General features: G+C 35.3%; 4 protein-coding genes across 4 annotated transcripts; 1 reads left to right on the forward strand and 3 right to left on the reverse strand.

Moving 5' to 3' along the window:
- The first annotated feature begins 73 nt into the window (after positions 1-73).
- On the forward strand, positions 74-2,905 carry LOC114242070 (peptidyl-alpha-hydroxyglycine alpha-amidating lyase 2). Its single transcript, XM_028173083.2, has 5 exons — positions 74-278; positions 355-500; positions 590-788; positions 1,352-1,867; positions 2,009-2,905. Exons 1-5 carry the CDS (start codon positions 147-149, stop codon positions 2,126-2,128), a joined length of 1,113 nt encoding a protein of 370 aa, XP_028028884.1. The 5' UTR covers positions 74-146; the 3' UTR covers positions 2,129-2,905.
- A 1,555-nt stretch (positions 2,906-4,460) lies between these two features.
- On the reverse strand, positions 4,461-8,449 carry Use1 (Vesicle transport protein Use1). Its single transcript, XM_028174711.2, has 6 exons — positions 8,037-8,449; positions 7,101-7,197; positions 6,729-6,852; positions 5,958-6,163; positions 5,069-5,210; positions 4,461-4,629 (listed from the first exon to the last, which is right to left on the reverse strand). Exons 1-6 carry the CDS (start codon positions 8,225-8,227, stop codon positions 4,580-4,582), a joined length of 810 nt encoding a protein of 269 aa, XP_028030512.2. The 5' UTR covers positions 8,228-8,449; the 3' UTR covers positions 4,461-4,579.
- A 1,028-nt stretch (positions 8,450-9,477) lies between these two features.
- Positions 9,478-12,793, reverse strand: Prosalpha3 (proteasome alpha3 subunit). The gene is made up of 6 exons (XM_028174724.2): positions 12,653-12,793; positions 12,502-12,544; positions 12,096-12,425; positions 11,378-11,508; positions 10,250-10,373; positions 9,478-9,668 (listed from the first exon to the last, which is right to left on the reverse strand). The coding sequence occupies exons 1-6, from the start codon at positions 12,653-12,655 to the stop codon at positions 9,526-9,528; spliced, it is 774 nt and encodes a 257-aa protein (XP_028030525.1). The 5' UTR covers positions 12,656-12,793; the 3' UTR covers positions 9,478-9,525.
- A 2,845-nt stretch (positions 12,794-15,638) lies between these two features.
- On the reverse strand, positions 15,639-21,586 carry LOC114241414 (uncharacterized). Its single transcript, XM_028172250.2, has 3 exons — positions 21,132-21,586; positions 19,326-19,518; positions 15,639-16,841 (listed from the first exon to the last, which is right to left on the reverse strand). Exons 1-3 carry the CDS (start codon positions 21,429-21,431, stop codon positions 16,543-16,545), a joined length of 792 nt encoding a protein of 263 aa, XP_028028051.1. The 5' UTR covers positions 21,432-21,586; the 3' UTR covers positions 15,639-16,542.
- Between the last annotated feature and the right edge of the window lie 5,685 nt (positions 21,587-27,271).

The raw sequence follows: 27,271 nt of genomic DNA on the forward strand, positions 1-27,271 counted from the left end.
TCTAAACGTGACCTTGAAGGTATGGCTATGGTGTGATTGTATATTTCGCGCATGCGTACAATAAGTACCGAAAGACCAGAAATCAATAACGTCTTAAGCACTCGACAGTCCTGTCCCAACAGTAGACCACAACAAACAGTTCGAAAATGTTGTTCGTTTTACTGTACGCCGTAATTCTTAATGGCATCAATTGCGAGCCGGAAGCGGTTAGGGATAACTTTGACTACTTCAACTATGGCGCGAACGATGATGTTTTGAAAAACTTAGAATCTCAATTGGTAAGTGTACTAAAACCCCCTATATATATAGTAAATGGCAGTCTTATTTGTAAACGAATTGAACGGGAATTTTCAGTCGAAAGATGAAGTGGTCTTGAGACCTCAAGAGGTTAAAGACTGGCCACAGCAATCTTTGAATGTCGGACAAATAACCGCTGTATCCATTAATTCTTTGGGACAGCCCGTGATATTTCACAGGGCAGATCGAGTATGGGACGAAAAGTGAGTAGCGATTGAAAAACAGTTACATTATGATGTGACGTATATTTATTATGTACACAATTTTATAACGTATTCCAAATGTGTTTTAGTACTTTCAACGAATCCAATGCTTATCAAAACTTCGACAAGGGACCTATAGTTGAAGATACAATTCTTGTTCTTGACCCTGGTAGCGGCTCCGTCCTACATAGCTGGGGAGCTTATATTTTTTATATGCCTCATGGCCTTACCCTCGATCATCATGATAACGTATGGGTAACTGACGTCGCAAAACATCAAGTATATAAGGTAACTATGGCAATTCCTTGAATAACTTGAAGTCGTCGTGGCCTAAAGGATAAGACGTCCGGTGCAATCGTATCTAGTGATGCAACGGTGTTCGAATCCCGCATGCGGATATCAATTTTTCTAATGAAATATGTAATTAACAAATGTTCACGATTGACTTCCACGGTGAAGGAATAACATAGTGTAATAAAAATCAAACCCACTAAATTATAATTTGCGTAATTACTGGTGGTAGGACCTCTTGTGAGTCCGCACGGGTAGGTACCACCACCACCATGCCTATTTCGGCCGTGAAACAGTAATGCGTTTCGGTTTGAAGGGCGGGGCAGCCGTTATAACTATACTGAGACCTTAGAACTTATATCTCAAGGTGGGTGGCGCCTTTACGCTGTAGATGTCTATGGGCTCCAGTAACCACTTAACACCAGGTGGGCTGTGAGCTCGTCCACCTATCTAAGCAATAAAAAAAAAATCTAATTTATACATATTACCTATATTATTTGGCCTGTTTCGGTACTAGGTTTTAGGTACTCATTTAAATATTTCTCTATTTATTTTTACAGTATACGCCAAGTAATCACAGATATCCGACTCTGACTATTGGCGAACCCTTCACAGCTGGTCTCCCATTCAGGCATCGTGTTTTATTTTGCATGCCTACATCAGTAGCAATTGCTAGCACCGGAGAAATTTTCGTAGCTGACGGATACTGTAATAATCAAATAGTAAAATTCAATGCCGCTGGGACTCTATTGCTGACGATTCCAGCATATTCCGACACTTGGTCATTGAATTTACCTCACAGTGTCACTTTGCTTGAACATTTGGATCTGGTTTGCGTGGCCGATAGAGAAAATATGAGGATCGTGTGCCCGAAGGCTGGATTGAAAAGTTACGCGGATCCGTTAGAGCCACCTACGATAATTGAAGATCCCACTTTGGGCAGGGTGTTTGCTGTGACTTCTCATGGTGATACTATTTACGCTGTGAACGGTCCCACGTCACAGAATATTGCTGTTCGAGGCTTTACTGTTAACGCTGTTTACGGGAACATTTTGGATACTTGGGAACCGACCACTGTAAGTTTATTTTCACAAACCAAAACTTAGTATAACAAAATTTTTTTTTTTTAATTTCTAGAATTTATTTGAACAAAGGAATCGAACACGATTGAAAAAATTCAAGTTTGGGGAGTTCTCAAATTTTATTTCACTTTATAGGGATTCACGAACCCACACTCGCTGGCGGTTACAAGGAACGGATCACATCTCTACGTTTCTGAAATTGGACCGAACAAAATCTGGAAGTTTGAATTGACCGACGTATACGATAAGAAATAGACGTTTTTTTGGTAGTCAAATGTAGGGCTATTACTCGAGATATTGGCTGTAGGAAGCGAATATAATTCGCACATCGCTGCGTTTATTCGATGAAATTATTCGTCTAATTCGTTGATGTCCATAAACCAATTTTATATGGATTTCAACTAGTGTGTATCTCAAATTTAACTTAAGGTTCATTAAAATGTTTTATATATGAATTACGAGACGTTTTTTGAAGCAGATTAACGTGTCACAACATCGATATATTACCATCGTGGTAATATATCGATATGTCACAAACTAAACAAAACTATGACCTGAAGTTCGTGAATAACAAAATGTCAGATTCAACGGTATTGTAACCGAAATTAGTATTTTTATTGTGATTGTATTGTCCGTAACATACGCCTACTAAAAAGCCTAAGCCAACATTTGAAATTCATGAAGCACAACGCAAAGCTAATAGAATAGTATATTAGGTGACACTACGAGTTCTCGTTATCAAACTCACTCTAGAACTATGTATCACATGTTACGATTTTGCTTTCGTTTAGAATTGAGAGTTAGGTAATAAATAAATATATTAAAAAAGTATTATAGTAACTGCTGTTGAAGTAGGTTATATCGCTTGAAAAGTATTTACGCATTGATATCGATACCAAAGGTCCAGTGCAATCACGCACAAAACAATCGAAGATTAATCGAGTGGTGTTTGATGAATTAATGTATGTCAAAATATAATAATCACCTTTGAATTTAATTATTAATCTATTAAAAAATATATCTAGATATCAACTGTCTTTTCTTTTCAGTCCTTTATTAATAAGTATTGCTTAATGAAACAATTTTCAATTTATTTCTTCCAGTAATATTGAAGTTTAAAGCATGCGTGAAGTTTTTTTGTGTTAAAATACTAATGCTATTTGATCAACAGAGTGTTTTTATTATACATAATTATTTCAGATTAATCTGTACTTTGGTTCTTTGTTACAAAGATAATTTGTAATTTTGCGGGATACTTTCTTTTTTTTGTGGCAAGTTTACATACATTTTTTTTTTATTTTAATTTTGTATAAACAGTTTCGTAATTAGTTTGGTATTGTACAGGTTAGTATATGCCAATGTATTATTTTAATAAACATTGATCAATCGGATCGGTAACCCATCGCTTTCTGCGTGAAGCATATATGCATTCCAGTTTGGGGAGTGAGACAGCCGTTTAAATAACTATACAATTGAGATTTCTAGCTCATGTTTTAAGGTGAGTAGCGGTATTTACGTTGATGTCGTTGGATCCCGTAACCGTTTAATGCCAAGCGGGTCGCGACTTCATTCACCCATTTACCTATTCCCCAGTGTCATGTCAAATCTCATTATCACCCAAGTGTTCCGTCCTGAGCGGACTTTACGCGCCTCATTGTATGTCAAATGTCATATAAGCAAAAAATTAGCGTGACGTGCATTCCATCGGTGTATTTCTTTATCACTATATTTCAGCATTTACTTCCTATGTGCACGGGCTTAAGAAATTACAGTGTCCGCGTAATCTTTCACCTACATAATATGCAATAAAAATAAATAGTTAATACTAGAGACGTCCTTCAGCTTTCAGCATTAAATTGGACAACGAAATTCGATTAAAATTACCGATACTACAAGATTTAGACTAATTCAATGAATTACATTTTCTCCTTGATTATTTTTTTATATTTTTTATTGCTTAGATGGGTGGACGAGCTCACAGCCCACCCGGTATTAAGTGGTTACTGGAGTCCATAGACATCTACAACGTAAATGCGCCACCCACCTTGAGATATAGTTCTAAGGTCTCAAGTACAGTCACAACGGCTGTCGCACCCTTCAAACCGAAACGCATTACTGCTTCACGGCAGAAATAGGCAGGGTGGTGGTACCTACCCATGCGGACTCACAAGAGGTCCTACCAGGTGTCATTATTTACATTTAGTTCTGTAATGGTGGAGATCAAAAATGTTTTATCAACATTCAAAAGCCCAATTGTTAAAAGTAAAACGGTTGACAAACAGACGAGAAGAAGCTGGTCACTTTTGTCTTTGACTTTTTTTTATAATTCAAACGGAGGATTTGAGATTAGTTAGCAAATGATTATCTGTAGTGATCGTAGGCATTAATGCCTACGATCACTACAGATTTTCTCACTCTTTATATTATATATGGACAAAAATCAAGCGTAATTTTATATAGCCAGCCTATGAAACCCATTTTAAATGTATCATTTATTGAATGATACAGGGAAAACTAACCGTATTATCCAACTTACTACTACTAAAGGTAATAAATAATAATATATTAATTCATAAAAACAATTTCGTATTACTGCTATATATATTTATTATTCATCATAAATTATATCCACATTGTCATTGGATAAAGTAATTGTCATTAGACTTTAATAAAATAGTTGAACAATATATTCACGTACCTAAACATTTAAAGTTCGTATTTTCTTTTCTTCATAACCTTCATAAACAGGACCATATCTGAAAATTAATTTGACAATTTTAATAACAAGATTTTTTTCTGTTGTCCATTTTCCAAGGGAAATTCCACCTGTGATTTTGATTGAATTAAGAAATCGGTGGATAACACTCTAAGGCCAAGCTTTACATTATTACAGCGATATAAATGAAACTTAAAATTAAGTTTCAAGATTGACATTTAGATTGTAGTGTCTATGAACTCCAGTTAATATAAAAACAGTTGTCGATGCCGCTATCCATCTTCTTTTCAGCCCACAGAAATCTACTGCTGAACATAGGCCTACCCAAAGCCTCGCCTCTATCCATCATTGCTTGTAAATTATGGAACACAAAGTACAACAATCACTACTTTTTTACTAACGTACGTAACTATTACGATTTTGGTATTATCAGGACAAGTTGTGTATGGCAACAAAATCCGAATAAGCACTACACTTACTAATAAATATAACCATGACCACAGCTAACATGATCCAGAGCCAACATTTCCAGGCACTACGACTGTGTTCCTGCAATCTCTCCGATTCCACTTTCAGTGATGACAAGTTACGGTCGGTCAAGTCTGATGATTTTTTTAATGCCTGAAAGTATGAGACAGGTTCAAAATCAAAGACTATTTATTGGGCATTCAGAGTAATTATTTTTGAAAGCGATAATCTGGCCTCTGATATCTGCAGAGCTGCTTTTTTTTACAAAATAAGCAGGGTGGTGGTGTTATTCTGATGTAGTCACTCAAAACGCATCTTTACCTATTAAAAACCAAGTGAAGTATCTGCAGACTACTCTGCTTCTGCTATACTCAAACAAGTGAATCTATATATTAATACATGAAGCAAAAACTTTGTATCTAAAATGTTGTCTAAAATGTAGTCTTGGTGAAATATGTGATTATAGAATTATAATAAATAGTCTTTGACAATAGAATCATAATAAACTTATAATTTCAAATAATTATAGTCGAATTTCGATTACTGGGGGATCACTAGTAGTTACTAATATCCATATCCATGTAAACGTATTTATTACATACAACAAACATTACATACTTACATGTGCAGTTACGTACATATTTACATTTTACATTTGCATACATAACTTTCAGAAATTTAAAAGTTTTACTATTAGCCCTACCGCTATCCTGTATCTAATCATGCCAAGTATGGGCAAGTACTTCAAATTTTTCTATTCTTATCTCGAGTGTATAAATCTCTTGGATAAATTTTGGCATTGAACTTCATAAATTCCACGTAATATATAGCTAATATTAATTACAAAGAAGATCATGAGGAAAAAAACATCCACTTTATTTTAACTAAGTAATTTCCCACCTCTGTATCTGCCTTAATAATTGTACTAGCAATCTGTGACTGCTCCTTCAAGTTCTTTGTAAGCATCACCATGTTCTCAGCGACTTTCTCCTGCATGTTCTGATGGTATTTCAGAATTGAATCAATGTCTTCCTGACTGGTAGTGTTGCTTGTGAAATTTGGTGTCTTAATAATGTTCCTTTTACGGAGAGAGTCATCATTATCATCTGCAGCAAAAACCTTTATTTGGGGCTATATTAGTTTGTACTAAATTAACAAGAAACTGGGATGTTGAGACTTCTGAGACTGTTAAAATAAATAGAAACCCACTTAACCAAAAGTAAACTGTGTACAGAATAATCATATTCAGTTAACTAGAAAATTAGGTAATATATAATTACTGGTGGTAGGACCTCTTGTGAGTCCGCGCGGGTGGGTACCAGCACTCTGCCTATTTCTGCCGTGAAGCAGTAATGCGTTTCGGTTTGAAGGGTGGGGCAGTCATTGTAACTTACTTGAGACCTTAGAACTATATCTCAAGGTGTGTGGCGCATTTACGTTGTGGATGTCTATGGGCTCCAGTAACCACTTAATACCAGGTGGGCTGTGAGCTAGTCCAACGAACTAAGAAAAAAAAAAATAGGTATATTACTTTTTTGCAGTTGATCATTGTTTTCAATTCTATTTTTTGTTTAAATTTCCATTTATCACTAATTAAACTATTTTAGTATCCATTTAAACTATTTTAGGCAATCCAAAAAATACGAGTGTGTTATAGATAGATATACTAACCCAACCCAAACAGTTCAGATCTTAATTCTACTCCATACTTAGCAACAGTCTTTTGATGTATTTCTTGTGTTGCATCAACTGACATAGTAGCTGCACCATGCGATAGTTGTTGAACTGCTTCAAGCTGTGTAGAAATTATTCACAAATTAATGAAAAAAAAAATGTTTTTCTTTTTGGTTTCCAATATTTTTGATTGATGTGTCTTTCCAAATAAAATCACAAAATGAGATCCAACAAACAAGGAATGGAAAGGTACTAATCAAAACAATAGATTTTTTACATTACAAACAGAAAGCAAAAGCTAAAGATTGGGCAATAGAAAAGTATTGATATTTTTGGTAGCCTTTTTAAATTAAAACAAGTAAATTTTACCTTCTCAATAGGAGTGCTCAGTGTAGCAGTTTGAACAACACCTTTTAAGAAAGCTGCTCTTTTTGAATACTCAGACAGTATATCTTTTGATGGTTTACTGAAAACATAAGATTGATATATAATTATCTGTTATTTTTGGGTATATTCATATCTGGAACTTTTTGTTAACATGAAGACTACAACTTGACTTCAATAAATTGAAGTTTTTTGCATTCCCCTTGACATTCGAGATATCAAGATACTACTGTCTGTACAATGTCTAAAGTAGGATATTGTAAAAGTTATAATATGTACTTTTTTAATTAGGCTTCAATTTCATAGTTACTTTTTATTTCTTAAACGGGTAATCACACTCAAACGAGTAGTCAAAACTTAAGTTATCTGAAGTTTAAGACATTAACAATTATCTGAATGGTGCCAAAGCTTGACATCTAAGATTGAAGTTTCAATTCTATTTTATTGTTCAATTGTTGTTTGAACCATCCTAATGAAAATTGTGAAAATGACAGTACCTACTCATGCAGACCTACTATATGGCCTACGAATAGTATTTAGGGCATTTTTATAAATATTGAGAGTTTCATTTCTGTTACATGTTATCTCTTTATTGCGGTATCTATTTACGAAATGGATCAGTACATATGTCCTTATAAAACAGGTCTCTGATTGTTGGATTAGATGGATTGCATCACTTGATATGAGTACACCGAGCACCTTATCCTTTAGGCATTTCTAATTAGAATTCGCCTCCTAAATAAAGAGTAACTGTAAACAGATTGAAGATGGCACCATAGGTTGAATTTAGTCTATGAAATTTGATTAACAACCATCCGTTTGATTCAATTATAGCCAACTCAAAATGTTTACGCAGAACTGTCACAATAAAGCCCTGGTTGATCATGTCTAAACAATTTGTATTTACTGTGAGATTCTTACTCAGGTCCAGTCTTTAGTTCCGTAATCATACTGCTTAAAGATTCCACATATTTTTTTAGACGCCAGTTCCCGTCTATTGATTCCTCTTTGGCTATAAGTTCACATTTACTTAGGAGCTGTCTTACATTCATTTCTAAGCGAGATTTCCTTGGTACAGGAACTGTGGACAATTTGGGTTTCGCTATTGCCATATTGCTTGAAATAAGAAATTTACAAATTGTAGCAGTCTTCTTCAATTAACTAAGCAATTTCAACTTTAGTTTTTGAGGTACGTTTACAAATAAAACAATATTTTATTGATTTTCTAGTAGGTCATCAGCAGGAATTTTGAATATGTGACAATGACAACAATTGACAACATTGACAATATGTAAAATTAGTTTAAGCTAATGGCCGTGTTGCCAATGCTTTCAATAAATAAATAAAAAAATTAAAACAACATTAACAATTAATGTTCATAGACAATATTTTTTTAAAGATTTTACCGCTTGATAACGAGACCTTTGAGCTAAGTCTTAAATTTTCTATTCTGTGGCGATGTAAAAAGTGATATGAAGGGAATAAGATAAACTTCGTTAATTTAAGACTGATAAATCGGGATGAAACTAATTAATGAAATGAGATGAGATGGAATAAAAAAAAGTGTGTGTGTCCGCTCCGACGCACGACTGGAGTTTACTGGATATAAAAAATTAAACGAAACAATACGAGAAATAGTTCTATATTACGACAACACGATACACTACAGATTATTAACAAATTAACGAGACACAAAACAAACGACTAACAAATATATGAAAATACAATAATGAGAGAAACGCGCGATCAGTACGAGGCTTTGTGGCGGACTGCCGGCGCATGTACTAGCATGTCACACGAAATGCGCATAACGCATTTCGTGTGACATGCTAGTACGATTTTGGTCCCCATAATTTTCATACCCCGGGCCTATATATGTAAATCGATTCTAAAGGAGTAAACTCCAATAAAGTCCAGCGGCTTTGTGCATTTTCCCATATTTGTGCACTGTCACAGATGTTATACCAATATCGATGATTCACTATTATTTACACACATTTATATCTGAAGAAAAACTCAATCAACAAAATGAAACAATTCACATAATTTAGCTCCACGCGTTCCTTCAATAATACATTTAATATTAGTCTCAAACTAATGTTGGATAATAACGATAGTATCAATCGAATATTATCCTTATTAGGCTTGAGTCGCCAGTATGAAAGACGACCATGTTATTGAACCACATGAAAAGTGGCAGTCTTGATATTGTAGTGAATGCTGATGGGGTGATTTTTTTGTTCACAAACTAGACTGAATTTTTCAGTTTACCCACGGATACAGACTGGGGAATAAAGAAAAGACGATCTCGACTCTGATGACCGACAATGTTGTAAAACCCAATAAATAAAATAAAAAAACATTGTGTAAAAGACTTTATTTTGTTTATAGAATACTTAATTAAATATCATTAAGATTTAGCAGGCTGTTTCTTGGCAGCTTCAGCTTCAGCTTCGGTCTTTTCGAATTCGGCAATGAGTTTCTCAACTTCTGTATTCGTTAGAATCCTGATGATAGTCTTGTTGTCCTTGCGAGTTAGTGTTGCCATTTCGACTGTAAGGAACATATAAGATTATTTGTTGTTTCCATATAGGTACTCTGTTGCAATATTAAAATTTAACATGCAGCGGACTTTTGGCGGGAAAGCGAGGAGTGAAGTTGTGTGATTTGTTTTATTTTGTCTATTTAGTGTTTCTGCAGGTTTAACTGAGTAAACACGGTGGTTTATTAACTGTTTCGTATCTGTGAAAGTGCACAAATGTGGAAAAATGAAACAAAGCCGCTGAACGTAGCTTCTCCGGATCCTCCAAAAAGTCCTCTCAAAAAATGACCACCATTTTACTGAGATTGTATTTCATCCCCTATCATCTCATCTCATTTCATTTCATTTCATCCCAGTTGATTAATATCTCAAATTAATCATCTTCATTTCATTTAATTTAATTTCACTCCATTTTATCGTTTTTCATAAAATTAAGACTATACAATAAAATAAGAAATGACATATAGGTCTTAGTTACCAGGTCATAAATCCCTTAAAAAAAATTAACACGCAGCAAATACAAAACCAACAAATAATGTTGAGATGTAAACTATATAATTTCAAATTTTTTATTTCTGTATTAAATATTTACCTTTTTCTGGAGTCAGTTTAGTCATATCCAGAGTCTTGCTAAGTACTTTGATTGCCAGGGCCTGTGCTTCTGCCAGAGTTGTCTCATTTTCCTTGTACTCCTGTTTTAAACTTGAAACTGCTGCCTGTATTGTAAATAATAAAATCGTTAAAAAATAATGAAATTTGGGTTTTGACTGATATATTTTGTTCACTGCATTAATGACTGACTCAGTGGCACTGTCACTAGCACCTCTGACTATTGGATCAAGGGTTGCAGCTTTGATTCCTAGATTAGGAAAATACATATTGTCATGATCAGGTGTGGTTTGTTCTGAATTATTTATGTATTATCAATCAAAAGAATGGCTGAATATGCTTAGCAGATTTGAGTTAACATAAATAAATAATGATCTATATACACAATAATTTACATTATATTTACTTATTTATTAAACACAATAATTGTAATTTATGAAATCTAGAAACCTTCATAAACCTAAAGATATTATAAAACATCAATGTTCTTGTGTACATACGGATGTACGGACCAACTAGATATATAGGTCTAAACTATCCTAATTGACCAAGCATTTCGTTTGTCATACTATTGTACATCATTTAAATATGTAGAATTCAGATATAATATTTGCCAAGAATGGCTTATTTATTGCATAGGGCATTCTTGACAGATTTCCACATGAATCAATATTGTGCTGATATTATTTATTTAACACTTTATGGACTGCTAGCCTATTAATCAGCTTGTCTATTGCAAGTGCCTATTCACCAATACCTATTGATCAATTTTTAGCTAGCCAGCTTTCTTTCATCAATTGAGATTTAATATTTTGTTGTGTCTTTTTTTAATGGGTCTTGTAGGCAGCATGCGGCCCACCTGATGATGAGGGGTTACCATCACCCATGGACGTCCGCAATACCAGAGACAGAGTTAAGCTGCAGCCTATTGTTAAGTACTCTCAACAAGCCTCATTTGAAGGAAAACATGTCAGAGCTCAGGAAACACTAGCTTGATACTAATTTCTTCATATTCTTATGGAATATAAAGATAATAAGTTGACATATGAGTTAAACCAGAACAAGCAAGAGGAGATTGGTACAATAGTTATTTCATCTATGAATTACTTACAGCACTATTGTTACCGATGCATGTTGCTTTCCACCCCCCATAGTTTCCACTGGGATCAGACTGGTAGAGCTGATAACCATAGTGCTTATCCCAGCCCATATACAGAATTGAGACTCCAAATGGCCTTTTACCTGCAATTTGAATTTTACTATAAGATTTGGAGATGCTGTTGCAATGCTCCAGTTTAATTTCAAAGATAGCCACTCTTCAAGTCCTTTGTTCTGAACAGGGTATCGACATGTACCAGATGTTTTAGTGCATCGAAGTTGGGTTTTCAAGCAGACTGAATAAAAAATATATTTTAAAACATTTCATTAATTAGAAAACTACAATAATAAATGTGCTGAGGAAACTATGTCAAAGATACAATGGGTCTTCAGATTTTCGAATTCCAGATAATTTGGTTAATCAACTGTTTTTTGTTAAGGAGTCTATGGACATTAAGCGAATAAACCATTGTAGATGTAGAGGGGCAGAAACAGCTGCCTCTGAAGTCTGTTTATTCGCTATTGAGTCATAATGAGCAAAACTTTGTAATCCTTTGTGTGTTGCAAATATTACTACTATTTGATGACTGTTAATAATTGTATGCATAATATTTTTCTTTCAATTTAGCTACTTACTCATACTTTACAGCAAACTCCCATTTTTTAAATCTCCTAATTTTTTCAAATTGTTTAAGTGAGAACAATGTTATAAATACAATATTAAATATTACCTCCATATTGTGTGTAAGCTTGTTTCACATCACAAAGCCAGGAGACTAATTGCTCGCAAGGGATAGATTCGCCATATTGCAGCAGGTATCTTTGAGCGATCAGTCTTAATTCGTTTGTCAAAACGTTAGCATCAGATGTTATACCAGCGACTGAACAGACCATGTCATCATTAAGCTTGTAAATTTTTTCAGAAAAGAACACTTCATCTAGAAGTTTATTGGTGTTCCTGCGTTCTGCAGCCAAGAGAATACCATCCGTTGCCAAAATACCCAGCGATGTTCCCGCATGACTTATAGCTTCCATAGCATATTCGACTTGATACAGACGACCTATAAGAAAACATTTTTTTTTTAAATGCAATTTAATTTATTAAGTAATTGTCAATTTTTACTATGTTTACTGTACCTTCCGGCGAGAATATGGTTGTACGGGTATCATAACGTCGTGCCTGAAAAATTATAAATGTTGTTTTTATATTGAATGACCAAGCAATAAATCTATAACCTACGAACGTTTAACTTATAAAAGTAGTTCACCGAAGCTTAAAGTATCTTACCATTTTCTCTACAAATATATATTATTTGTGATTGATATGACCAAATTAATAGTAACTTTTATTGAAATTAAATTCCAAAATAATGTCTAATCACTTGAAATGTCGCTTACCGGAACAATTTGACATTTGATATGTTTTTTATTTTTTTTCTTGTGCTGGCAAAGGAAATTAGCCCATAATTTACAAGTTTAATTTTGTAAAAGCATAGCCTAAGTCTTTTTTATGCAATTTGTAAAATAAAATAACTGACCTTTTCAGTAAAATTGTGGGATTTACCTTCATTTAGAAAATCCTTAATTTATATATTTTATCATAGTCGTGACACAGCATGACTGAGAAATATTAAACTTTCTTTTGTCACTTCTTTTCCAGCTGTCTTCAAATTTACCTTCGAGTTCATAATAACATCTGCCTATCAGTTAAGGTACACAATAGCTCAGTCCTTGAGACTTCTGGTTGACCGGTAGGCAAAAAACAGCTTTTTCATATTAATAACAAATGGCACTTGAGCTTTCTTTTTATATTATATTTTAGTACATTGCTTTTTTGCCTACCTAACTGCTAGTAGCCTCGAGCACCTATTCTGGCTTTACCTTTGTGACGATATCCACCTTAAAATAGAACACAAGATCCCTGACAGATGCTGGATTCTCGCTAACGACATTTCAAGATAAATTTGAATATATACAAGTTCCAAATAGTAACAGGCGGATCGTCGGTCTAAAGAGCAGCTATACTCGTTTGGTGGAAGATTTTTCCTTTGTTATTGTTGTCCTTTGATAAATAAAGAAAACCACAATACTACACACCGTAAAATAAGCTTTACTTCTTGCACGTGCACAAAGTTGCACGCGTATCATTTTTATTTTATTTTTTACCAATTTATTATTGGTGGTAGAGCGTCTCGTGAGCTCACATGGGTAGGTACCAACACTATTGCGGTTGTTTTTGTAGGGTGAGGTAGCCGTTGTACCATATGACTAAAATTTAGAACTTATGTTTCTAGGTGGATGGTGTTTACGTTGTTACACAGAAGGTTGATGTCAAACAAGGTTGGCCGTGAGTTCGTCCACTCATTTAAGCAATACAAAAACATTTTTTGCCGTGCATGCTCTGTTTATTGCGTTCGGTGTGAATTTTGTGTTGAAATATTTCATAATTATGAAAAACAAGCGGCCCGATCCGGCTCCGCTCGGGTCTTTACCGAAAAAAAACAACGATATTTAACGTTGTTTTATTTTTTTAAATAAAAGAACACTTATTGCGGCATAACTATAATAGTTAGACATATGCTGTCGCGACACTTATTGTAAATAATAATGTGTTCTGCAAAGGCGTAGTACATTCTTTTATTCTATCATCACTAATTTTCGCAGGGCACGCGATGTAAAGAATATTTTAGGTAATTTTTTTACACCTTGTGTTACATTATTGGAGTTTTAGTAAGGATCCCTAATTTTTTTCAAAAAAGATTATAGCTTAAGTTACTCGGGAATAATGTAGCTTCCAAATAAAGAAAGAATTTTTCAAATCGATTTAGTAGTTTCGGAGCTTATTCAATACAAACAAACAAACAAATCTTTCCTCTTTATAATATTAGTATAGATTAGGGTGTAATGTGTACTGCCATTCGTTGGTTGTTGCTTTTTGAAAGTTGGTTTTCCAGACAATGCGCTTGGTTTATTCACTAGGCACATCTTTTACAGTTCTTACAGTGAATAATAATTAGAAATCACAAAACACACTCATATTGAAATATCAGTGTGCCGTAGCTAGGTACTAACTTCTATTTTTTTCATACTGTGTGCTTATTGCGAGTTATTAAGTTAATGATCGCGTAAAAGTTTGCCGCTAGGGGCGCTGCTCCAACTCCTTACAAAGAGTTAACTTTTACGCTATCGAGAACGTTAAAAACTCGCACTAAGCACACTGATGGCTATTCGTTTATATCGTATTGGTTTCGATTATGGCGTGTGAGTAGCATGCAACAGTTACGGAACGCAGTCAATCCTTCCTGAATGTTCTTTATAGCCCTACTCATAATATTCGATTCAGATTAGATTATGTCTGCGCTAATCACTATTAAGTACATCTATTCGACGGCAGATGGCTTTCCCTACAACTCGATAGATGGTTTTTATATTATTTAACTACAATGCTCCCTAGTAACAATAATAAAACCTTCCTATTTTTAGGTAAATGAAATTAATAATAATAATAAAAACTTTGTCTTTATCTTTTTAGGTATATTTTGAATGTGTTTCAAAATTTTTAGTAGTTCCTAATTTAAAAAACAATACCGCATTTGTCATTTAAAGTTACACACTATTTATTTATGTAAAGGCCTGATTTGCAATTTTGCAACATCTTAATTGCATAATTTCATTAAACCCAACAGATATAATGCTATATATAAGTATAGCTTTGATCTTTGTTTTGATAAATATTATTAACAGCCTATTTTAGTCCACTGTTGGTTAGAGTCCTCTCCCAAGGCACGCCACGCGACCCAATTTTGGTCCACTCGATTGCATCTACTTTAATAAGCTCGATTTGGAAATGATTATCCACTAATAATTACCATAGTGGTAGTAATAGCAGTTAATACTGTTAATACAGCTTACTGGTGGTAGGACCTCTTTTTACTGGTGGTAGGACCTCTTGAGTCCGCGCGGGTAGGTACCACCACCCTGCCTATTTCTGCCGTGTAGTAGTAATGCGTTTCGGTTTGAAGGGTGGGGCAGCCGTTGTAACTATACTTGAGACTTTAGAACTTATATATCTCAAGGTGGCTGGCGCATTTACGTTGTACACGTCTATGGGCTGCAGTAACCACTTAACACCAGGTGGGTTGTGAGCTCATCCACCCATGTAAGCAATAAAATAAATGTCTTCATTTGAAATGCGATCGAATTTGGAAAGTAAAAGAAAATAAAGCATCAGCTTGTATAAATTAACATTTATTCGACACTCAAACATTTAGGTCACTTGTACGAACTTAATATTATTATTAACTAATAACAATACAAGTAACTATTACAGTAATATAAGAAAGGCTAATAAACAGACAAAACAAACAACGTTTTTTTGGAAATACTTAAAATTAAATTAAATATTTTGTTTTATAAGTTAAAAGTGTTCTAAATTTGATATACAGTTAATTAAACAGAATAATTTTTTAAACATCATTAAACTTTCTCGATTTATTTATTTTTTTTCGTGACAAAAAGAGCGACATGAGCAAATCGTAGTATCTTCCTGTTACAGAACTTTGGTTTAGAGATGGTAAAAAATACGTTGAAAGCTACGGTCAAGCAAATAGAAACGCGTTAAAAATAGTTTTTCCTTGTCAACTTAAGGCTTGAGTTACTTACATTCAGAAATAGTGAAAAACAAAAAACAGTTTTCCCTTATGAATTTTGTGCATTTAAAAAAAAAGTACTAATCTTCTGAGACCACGAAATAATTTAACCAACGAACTAAAGAGGCCAAACCGCAAAACTTTTTATAAGCATGATGTAGTAAACGTCAGGTTAGTTAGAAAAAGTGAGCCTAAATTCCAGTCAACTGTTATTTATACGCGTAAAACTGAATTACACGTATAAAAATTTTCTAATCAACAACACTCTAAGAAATTATTATTAAATTAAGGATTTAATTTAATTTATAAACAAGATAAAATTAAAAGATGCAATACTTGAAAGTAGGTACCTAACCTTAAAAATAAAGCTATGAAAAAGGTTTAAATTATAAATCGAACGGACATTACATTCGGTTAATTTTTCGTCTATAGTTCCTACACGATCGTTTATTATTTTATTACGACTTATTTTTTTAAATTTAATCTAAGCGACACTGTCACCATCTGTAGAACCCGGGACTTCGACTAGTCACATAACATTTCGAGTTGTAGACACTAAGTCTACTATAGGCTGTATTATAACATAAAACAACGTTAACACTACAAAAGCTATCAGCGCTGTTGACAGTCCTCCTTGCGAAGCGGTGAAGAAGTCCATGTTCAACCCTATTGTGATGGTTATAAGGCCCATTGAAACTGCAAACATACCTACCGCAAGATGTAGAATTTTCACAGGTCCGCTTTTAACCATTAACCTTACTTTAGAAGAAAATAACGCTATTATGCCGCTGATGAAACTGACTAGAGTAAATGCTAATGCTATAACACCTGTAATTGAAAAGAAAACATATTATTATTATTTTATAAATTTGACAGTTGCGTTTACTTGATGAAATTCGCTATAACTATTTTTCTTGCCGTTTTTACACAATTAACTTATAGTAAAAGTTGATGTTGAGCCTCATGAGCTAACCTATCAGACCACGCGTATTTGGAAATAGCCTTTTAGGCTACAAACGATTAGGTTGGAAAAAAAAGAGAAAAAATGAAACTTCCGAAATGGTTGGACCGATTGCGATGAATTATTGAAGAAAAGTTATAATTGACCTAACGGGTTATACCTACTGCTTAGTAGCGATCGTATCAATGTCACATCAAAGATTGCCTGACAGAGTGGGCTGGGTTTGGGCATTGCAATTGAATGAACAACGCAAACAAACAGATGAAACTATAGTAAAGATTTTCGTTTGCTTTAGTTTTTCTATATCTGTCAAGCGGTTAAGAAATGATACTGTCACGCTTATCTTATTTTATCGTTTCTGTAAACAGGCCAAATAGAAATATTCTATTAAAAATAAGTTTAATAGTTAGAACAGTTTTATGGATGTATTAAAATGTTAAACGGAACTTGATAACAAGTTCAAATGAAAACTCAAATTCAATTTCAAATTTGAATAACCGCTCACCGAAGCCACTACGCAATTGATAATAAATTTCACACATTTCTAAATCCTTGTCAAGGAATCTTTGGTTAAAGAGATTATAGACGCACCACAAATATACATTTTTAATCATCAATTACTTAGGACGTTGCCATTGTATTTTTATTTGTCTGGTTTACAAAAGGATAAAATCTACACACATTAACGCTTAACTTGAATATAAAAAATGGCTACACTATTGAGTTTACCCTTTTTAGTGTGAACACTTTTTTACTGGTGGCAGGACCTCTTGTGAGTCCACATGGGTAGGTACCACCACCCTACCTATTTCTGCCGTGAAGCAGTAGTGCGTTTCGGTTTGATGGGTGGGGCAGCCGTTGTAACTATACTTGAGACCTTGAGAACTTATATCTCAAGATGGGTGGCGCATTTACGATGTAGATGTCTATAGGCTCCAGTAACCACTTAACACCAGGTGGGGTGTGAGCTCGTCCACCAATATAAGCAATAAAAAAAATTTCCTATAAACGAGCTTTTGAAATACTAGGCTGCACTAAAAGTATCGGGAATGGAATATTTCCACTGTTCCTGTCATATTAAAATCTTTTTAATTGAAAACTCCTTGGTTTTAAAAATCGAATACCATTTATTTATTTAAAAAAAGATTCTCGGTCTTGTCACGAGGTTTTGTCAAACTTGTTTAGTCGTTGAGAAAATGGAATTGACTCGAGAAAATTCAAGAGCGATGATTTATTATGACTTTCGAAGTGGTTTAACACAAAAACACACAGTGTGTTGACCGGATGATTTCTGCATTTGGTGATGAAGCCCCATCCAAAACCACAATTTATCACTGGTTTGCTGAGTTTCAACGTGGACGTGTCAAGCTCAGTGATGATCCCCGTCAAGGTCGTCCAAAAACTGCAGTCACCCAAGAAAACGTTGATGCTGTGCGTAAGCTGATTGAGGAAGATCGACATGTGACATTCCGCGAAATTCAGGCAACTTTAGACATTGGCATGAGTCAAATACAAATAATCTTGCATGAACAATTAGGTGTATAAAAGTTGTTTTCCCGATGGATACCGCATTCGCTCTGTGAAGAGCAAAAAGCGGCTCGCGTTACTTGGTGTGTCAGAACTCTCGAAAGATTCCACGCAGGATCCTCAAATGCTGTATACAACATTGTATCAGGTGATGAATCCTGGATATACGCGTACGAACCCGAAACAAAAAACCAGTCACGAGTTTGGGTGTTCGAAAATGAGTTAAAGCCAACAAAAATTGTTCGTTCACGGAGTGTTGCAAAAAAAATGGTGGCCACGTTTGTCTCCAAAACCGGCCATGTTACGACTATTCCTCTTGAGGGACAAACAACGGTTAATGCAGAATGGTATGCTAGCATTTGTTTGCCACAGGTCGTTTCTGAACTCCGTAAAGAGAACTGCAACCGCCGCATCATCCTCCATCACGACAATGCGAGTTCTCACACCGCGCACAGAACAAAAGAGTTTTTAGAGCAAGAAAATATAGAATTATTAGACCATCCGCCGTACAGCTCCGACCTAAGCCCTAATGATTTCTATACTTTCCCTAAAATAAAGAATAAATTGCGTGGACAGAGATTTTCATCACCTGAAGAAGCTGTGGACGCCTACAAAACGGCCATTTTGGAGACCCCAACTTCCAAACGGAATGGTTGCTTCAATGATTGGTTCCATCGTATGGAAAAATGTGTCAAATTTCGCGGAGAATACTTCGAAGAGCAATAAATACATTTTTAAATAGTAATGTTGTGTCACTTCGTTACATAATTCCCGAAATTTTCAGTGCCGCCCTCGTAAGGAAAAACGCCTTAGGTAAAACTTACCGCAGATTCCGTGGGCAGTATTGATTTGCATGTTCACTTCTGCCAGGGCCAGAAAAGTTCCGGCTAGGACAAACAGGGCTCCTATTAGCTGCAGACAGCCGTGTATGATTCGTTTACTGTCTTTTGATAGCTGCGAGGACCATGAGTTGTGTCGGTGCAACGTCATTATAGCTTCTACCAGGAACAGTTGGTACTGTAATGAAGGAAAATTAATGATGGCCTGAATTAGCTAATGAAGTTTGTACGTATGTACTTGATGTAGGTACTCATGTGCAATTAGTAGTTGAACATTCTGGAATCGGTAAAATCGTGATTTGTTAATCGGATGAAATATGATCCCGATTAAATTTTTATTCCTGTAAATGGGCAATTCAACTTAATGTCGATCTGGAGCCGTGTAGTTATCGAAGTCCATCTAGGTGATGTACCTAGATGGACTTCGATAACGTTAATGCTGTGTGCCTTTAGACATGGACACGGACTTTCAATTGTAATGTTTTGATGCTTATGTCATATTTTTGAAGAGGAACGTTTCCATTTCTTGGCAGATATAGGGAGGATTTTGGTACCTATTCATGTAGGCTTATACATAGTACGTCCTGTTACATTTAAGTTCTAGTACATTTTATTACTCCGTAGTGATGGTTTTGCGGTTTTCTATATTTCTATATCTATATTTTATCTCGACTATCAGGCTTAACGTCTAGATATAAGTTCCGCGATTTCCTTTTCACCCACAAAAAAACCCTTTACGATTCCTGCCCTATTTCCCGAACCAAGACTCGCTTCGACTATTGACGCCAGGCTGTTTAAGAGGGAGCAGCGACAGTAAAACAGGTAGGAACATCGAAAGATAAGACGTGGAAAAGTCTCTTTCAAATACTGTCATTTGTATTGTCGCACTGAAAGCATTTTAATTCGAAGGGATAAAAATATGTGTATATATGTTAAATAAAAAAAAAAATTAGCAGATTCCTTTGTCAGATACTTTTAAATCTTGTTCGTCTGGAATACTAATAAAATAAGTTAAAACTAGTCCAGTCTTACGATTTTAGCGAGCGTTTAGCGAGAGTTTCTGGTTTTATAAGCAGTTTAAAAATAATTTAAAATGATTACTTGAGGTAGTGTGCCATCTCTAGGTAATTATTCGCAAGATATTGAATAGCCAGAGAAAGATCCAGCTGCTACAGCTTAATTTTCGAAATATTCTTTGATATTTTTATTTTATTTGGATAAACCAGAATACCGGTGTTGAGTTTTTTTTTTTTTTATTGCTTGGATGGGTGGACGAGCTCACATCCCACCTGGTGTTAAGTGGTTACTGGAGCCCAAAGACATCTACAAAGTAATTGCGATACCCACCTTGAGATATAAGTTCTAAGGTCTCAGTATAGTTACAACGGCTGCCCCAGCCTTCAAACCGAAACGAATTACTGCTTCACGGCAGAAATAGGCAGGGTGGTGGTACCTACCCGTGCGGACTCACAAGAGGTCCTACCACCAGTAATTACGCAAATTATAATTTTGCGGCTTTGATTTTTATTATACGATGTTATTTTTTCACCGTGGAAGTCAGTCGTGAACATTTGTTAAGTACGTATTTCATTAGAAACATTGGTACCCGCCTGCGGGATTCGAACACCAGTGCATCGGTAGTGATTACGGTTTTCACGAAAACACCTTAATCTTTATACTGCTAAAGTTTTAAATTAATTGTAAGAACGAAGAAACTGAGTGTAGCTTTCTGAATTTATTTTATAAATTCGGATCTGATTTGCAAAAACATGAAATTTTTTATATACGTACACCAGTTCCCGCGAATATAATATGAAGTTGTAAATTACTGATCGCCCCGCTTGGTGCTGAAGTTAGCGCGAAATGCCACAGGGAGAACACAACAATGGCCACTTGCATGTGTTGGAGCAAATTGAAGAGCTGACAAATAGATCTCCAAGCTGAATCCCAGGAGGAGTTATACAAATCTCCGCTCTCCTCGTCGTATGCTGCCGGGGCCCTGGTTATCTCCGCTTGATACGGAACATGTTCCCTAACCTCGAACATTTCCACCTTCTCCACTGACTGTTGGCTTGTGCTTGGTCTATCCATTTTAGAACTCAATAGGCCTGCACAAACCGTTACGAAAAACACACCGACTTTCTCAGAGGGAAGTCAATACGCGATCACATGGATTAATGTCGATTTCAGCACTAAAAAATTGTAGTATTTGGCCGAGATAGCGGTAGGTACTCTTGTTTAAGATAAGATGAGAGAATTCGATCGCTTGTTCACCTATCGTCATCGAATTGACAGTTTTTAGATTAGGATGAATCTTGCGTAAGTTTGATAACGCGGGATGGTGTAGTGTTCGGTTTATAAATGTTATCTTAACCAGAGCTCTTTTGCGGTATTTCGAAATATTTTACGACCACTGAAAGTACAGCAGCGTGTTTGTCATAAGATTGGAATGCATTTTATATTTGTCGAAATATCTATAAATTCTCAGATATTGATAATTCATATCTGAGTCGGAAAAATGGTGGCCATGGATTTCTTCATCGACCACTTAATGCCAGTAATGCTCTGTGATTACTTGGCCGCTTAAAATTGAATAAAACGATTGAGAATTACACACTGTTTTAGGATTATTGTAACTTAATAGTTAAAAGCGGCATCCCATAAATTTTCGTTAACCCCGATTTGATCTCAGGCTTAATATTTTCATTAGACAACTTCGACGTTACGTAAATTTGGAGAAATCCCATTAATTGAAAAAAATATAATAGTTAATAACTGTATACATCATATTTAAAAAAATATATCAGAGCTTACTATTCTTTGCATACAGAAAGAACTGGGCGTACTTTGAGGTCATTATCGCATTCGTTGTTCTCCACCAAAACTTTAAACTATTATTATAAAATAGTCGGATATTTTTAATTTTGACATGCATAGTTATTCGTACGTCGTAAAATCTGTTGTACCCTTAGATTTTTAAGGATAAGACTGTAAAAGAAAAATATTCGATTGTTCAACTAGATATCTTCATAAATGAAAGCAATTTCACGCGTGTTATTTCATTTAGGGTCAAAACTCATATCACGTTTTTTTTGTTCATATCTACGTTCAGCCCTGGACTATGAGCAGATACGTTGCGTGTGCCGTCGGATCAAAAATACCAAAACCACAGATATAAAATAATTCGTAGAGTTTATTTAGTGACTTAAATTATAATATAAATCGTTAGTATTTCATATATATCGTTCTGGAGGCGCTCGGGTAGCTGTTAGCAAACCTAAACATGAAAAAGAACATATAGTGCTAAAGTAGGTAAATTTTTTAATTTGATTAAGAGTTCTTTATAGTGAAAATCACGTTTCACCATTTTGTCTATACACTCTTACCCGCCTATTTTCCTTTTTTTTATTGCTTAGATGGGTGAACGAGCTCACAACCCACCTGATGTTAAGTGGTTACTGGAGCCCATAGACATCTACAAGGTAAACATGCCACCCACCTTGTGATATAAGTTCTAAGGTCTCTGGTATAGTTATATATACGGCTGCCCCACCCTTTAAACCGAAGCGCATTACTGCTTCACGGCAGAAATAAGCAGGGTGGTGGTACCTACCCGTACGGACCCACAAAAGGTCCTTCCACCAGTAAAAAAGTTACTTTAATTAAATATACAATCCAAATCTATTAGGTATATTTCCAATCAATATTATCTCATTTGCGAAACACTCAATACCAGGAGCTTTTATTTAGAGTATTGTTACAACACATTGCTAACAAATTACATTATGTGGATATAAGTCATTACTGACTCGAAATGTAACTGTTTCGAGGAAAAAACCGAAACGGATTGTCCCGGGGCTGCCGCACTAACCTATTAATAAGATCAGAGACAAATCTTTTGTAGCTAGCCGCTTACAATTAGGGAGGAAACTTGTATACGCCTCCCAATTAATAAAGGCTCTAATGAATTCCGTACCTGAGGGTCCGATGGTAGGACACGTGCAGGCGTGATCCATTTGTCAACATAACACGAGATAATGAGAGTTCAAACGCAAGGGGTATAGATACAATAATTATTATTTCTTTTTTTTTTTATCTTTATCAAGCACTTGATCATAGTTTTGTCGAATTTTAATAGGTCCACAATATGGAATAAAAGAATCGTCCTAAGAAAAATATGATTTCTAAAACATAATCATTTTCTCAATAAGTTGAAAGCAAATAAGCCATCGTGTGCCATAGATTGAAAGTGAAACGTTGTTCAGAAAAAATGTTTTGATGCAAATGTGAGTTGAGCTGGGTTTTTTTTCCAATAAGTTTCAATAGGTTTCGGTAATCGCTTGGCCTTTGGTAAACGAGCTCACGGCCCACCCGGTGTTAAGTATTTAGCGAACCCATAGACGACACTCCCGCAACCTCTTACGACCGGAGTCTCGCAAGGCTCCTATCTAGTACTCCTACTAGTAACTATTCCATTCTAAAAAAAATAGGCGTAACCACGAAACATATAGTCTAAATTTCACTTGTATAGCGGCTGTCCCACATTATACACCAGAACGTATTGCCGCTTTGCGGCAGAAATAGATGGCGTAGTGGTACCTACCCGCGTGGCTTTACAGGATTACCAACCACCTAAATTATAACTTTTGCGGGCTTTCATTTTATTAAACGATGCTATTTCTTGATCACGAAAGTATTCGTCAACATGTGTTCAATAATTTTTTCATAAAAATAAGTTGTGTTTGCATGTACCGGTATAGTTCGGACACTGGCACTTGATACTAATACAGCAGACTTCAGTCTTTTTTTGCTTTCTATCTAAACATAAATTTAACATTTACCTTTTGTTCGTTGACCCGCGTTTCGATTATGAACGTCCAAGAGCTTATTTGCTTTATTAAGGATTTATTATAAGGGTTTATTATTTTCAAAGATAAATAGTCAACTGAACAATTGAATATGCAATTCCGAAAAGGGCACATGTCGCATATTTTGTCAAATACGTTCTTTCATATACATGTAGTTTTGAGGCTTACCTACACCCATTTTATAATAATTCCAGTAATTTTCAATTGCTAATTAACACTAAAGTATATCTCCAAAGTTAATATTTTAAATTTTACACTGCTTTAGAAAATAATCAGTTTTTTTTCATTTCCTGAACATTTTACATTTTCAGAGATGTGCCCTTTTCGAAATTGCATATTCAGTTATATTCATCATTTTTCTAAAAAATTAAAAGTACTTAAAATAACATCAGTGCATAATAACTTCAAGAAAATTTTCTCCACAATTAAGTCTTTACTATATAATAGCTGCACGCATATTACCTTAGGGCGTTTCAGTACTCGTCTAATCCAGATAATATTATACTTTCCGAGATGCAGCGATTAAATATCGATTCTCTGGAGCACAGCATTTATCGTTTATTGAATCTTACATGTTCATTATGGAAGTACGTACCTATCAATTTCTTAAACATCAATAAAATTACTGAAAAACATCATATAATATATTTAAATCTAGTTAGTTACGGCTTAATCTTGAGTTTTTTTCATTCAGATTGAATTATTTTCGACGTTACGAATATTTTTTAAAGTACTGACGACCTTCTTTTTATCTATCTATGAGCACACGGGCTCAAGTTGAGAGAATTTGCTAACACTAGCTCTGGCAAGAGCAGTCTTTCGCACAATCTTCTACCGGACCGGAATAGCGACCCACTGAGTAGATCCAGCGAGGAACTCAGTGGGCTGTGTGGGGTTAGTTCGCACTTCGAAGTTCTTCGTCGTAATCGACGAGCTCGACGAGGATGGTGACCGGTGCTTTAGGGGCCTAAAGTACTGAAAGTGGATCCGGACGATCCGACAAAACATGTTTCGGGCGACGGCTGGGTTAGATAAGTAACTAGTGGCGGTCAAGATAAGACGATGACCGTGGTGCGCTGCTTTCTCGAAGTAGCGTTCTGACGCTACCTTAGGATACTCACGTATCGTTTCTAAATGGACGACATTGTAAAGTACACGACACTACTAAGCGAAACCTTAAAGTTTACAAAACATTGGAAATAATATGAGGGCAATATAAAAACGAGATATTAAATCATACAAGTAGTTTTAATTATGTATGTCTAAGAAAACTATGATTTTATTTTCCTAGTATTAGAAATCGTCATCGAAGTATTGGAAATATTTAGAAGTCGTCGTGGCCTAAAGGATAAGACGTCCGGTGCATTCGATGCAACGGTGTTCGAATCCCGCAGGCGAGTACCAATTTATGTAATGAAATATGTACTTAACAAATGTTCACGATTGACTTCCACGGTGAAAGAATAACATCGGGTAATAAAAATCAAATCCGAAAAATTGTAATTTGCTTAATTACTATTGGTAGGACCTCTTGTGAGTCCGCACGGGTAGATACCACCACCCTGCCTATTTTTGCCGTGAAGCAGTAATGCGTTTCGGTTTGAAGGGCGGGGCAACCGTTGTAACTATACTGAGACCTTAGAACTTATATCTCAAGGTGGGTGGCGCATTTACGTTGTGGATGTCTATGGGCTCCAGTAACCGCTTAATACCAGGTGGGATGTGAGCTCGTCCACCCATCTAAGCAATAAAATAGAATAAAAAGATTTTATAGTTCTTGTTGTATTGGATTAATGGATGAGCTGAGTGCTTAGTGGTTACCGGTATCCACAGATATTTCAACGTGGATGGCACTGTTCGCATTGACATCAGATCGCGAAGTCATAATTATATTGTAAAACAGATATTCTAAGCCGTCAAAAATAGAGAAAACGGTGGTACCTGCGTGTCCCATAATCGGCTCTACCACCGTTAAATTGAAATATCCGTAAAACGAATAAATAATACGTAGGTAAGAAAGTTTTGGTAGAATAGGCAATGTTAAAATAAAATATTAAATTAGCGTTTGGACTCTGAATGAGATGTCTTCCTTAATATAGCCATAACTTGTATTCGAGTCGAGAATGGGGACAAACAAACATACTTAAATATAAAACGAGGTTATAAAATCGGTTTCAAAATGCAACTGCCACGCGGACTGTATTAAAATTAAGGAAACAGTGTGAGAACGTGACAGTAAGACATTAAAAATATTTATAGCTTTAACTCGATTTGACGATGATCGAATCGTCATGTTTTTTGTGTGGAAATGAAATGAGCATTTTTTCCACTACTGATTGTAACTAAGCTATCTAAAACATTCCTTTTGGATGTGAAATGTTCACCGTTTTTTCTTTTATATCATATTGTATCATTATACAATTTAGGCTGGGTAGTGTCACACTGTGATCACACTATTATATATTATTCCAAGACTTTGTAAAATGCGACTAAGCTATTCATTAGAGAATCGGCTCTCTCAGAGTACCTCTCAGAATACGTATACGTGTTTTTTTTGTTTTCTATCTGAGTCACCACCCGTCTATTTTTTATTCGGTTATATCTAAACGAATTTTTTAGTAAATATGGCTCCATAGATATTCATAGCACATTCGAGTCGAATGCAATTTGAAAATTCGAGATTCGGTCAGCCAGCTCTAGTGCCCGAAAATTACTAAATCATCAGTCTAACTTAAAGTCGTACAGTTATTCGACCACCCAGACCAATCATGTATTTAGAAGTCGACCTGCCTTATCACGCGTAATAGTGCTCGTGATTTACGGTTTTCGTGTAAAGCATCATCGTGGCTGATGGTAAATCACGTTAGGTACCGCGTCATTCCCATGGCTGTTAATTATTATAAATCGATGCCGGCCGCGGCTGCATTCGATTATTATCGTTAGATTTATCGTTATGAACGACCGACGGCCGGCGGTGCATTCATAGCAAAAATAACTTTCAATAGCGACAATTAGTGAGCGTGTTTAGTATATTATCAATTTATAAGGAAACAGTCGGTGTTG

Source organism: Bombyx mandarina, chromosome 19 (genome assembly GCF_030267445.1).
Source record: "Bombyx mandarina strain Sakado chromosome 19, ASM3026744v2".
NCBI lineage: Eukaryota > Metazoa > Arthropoda > Insecta > Lepidoptera > Bombycidae > Bombyx > Bombyx mandarina.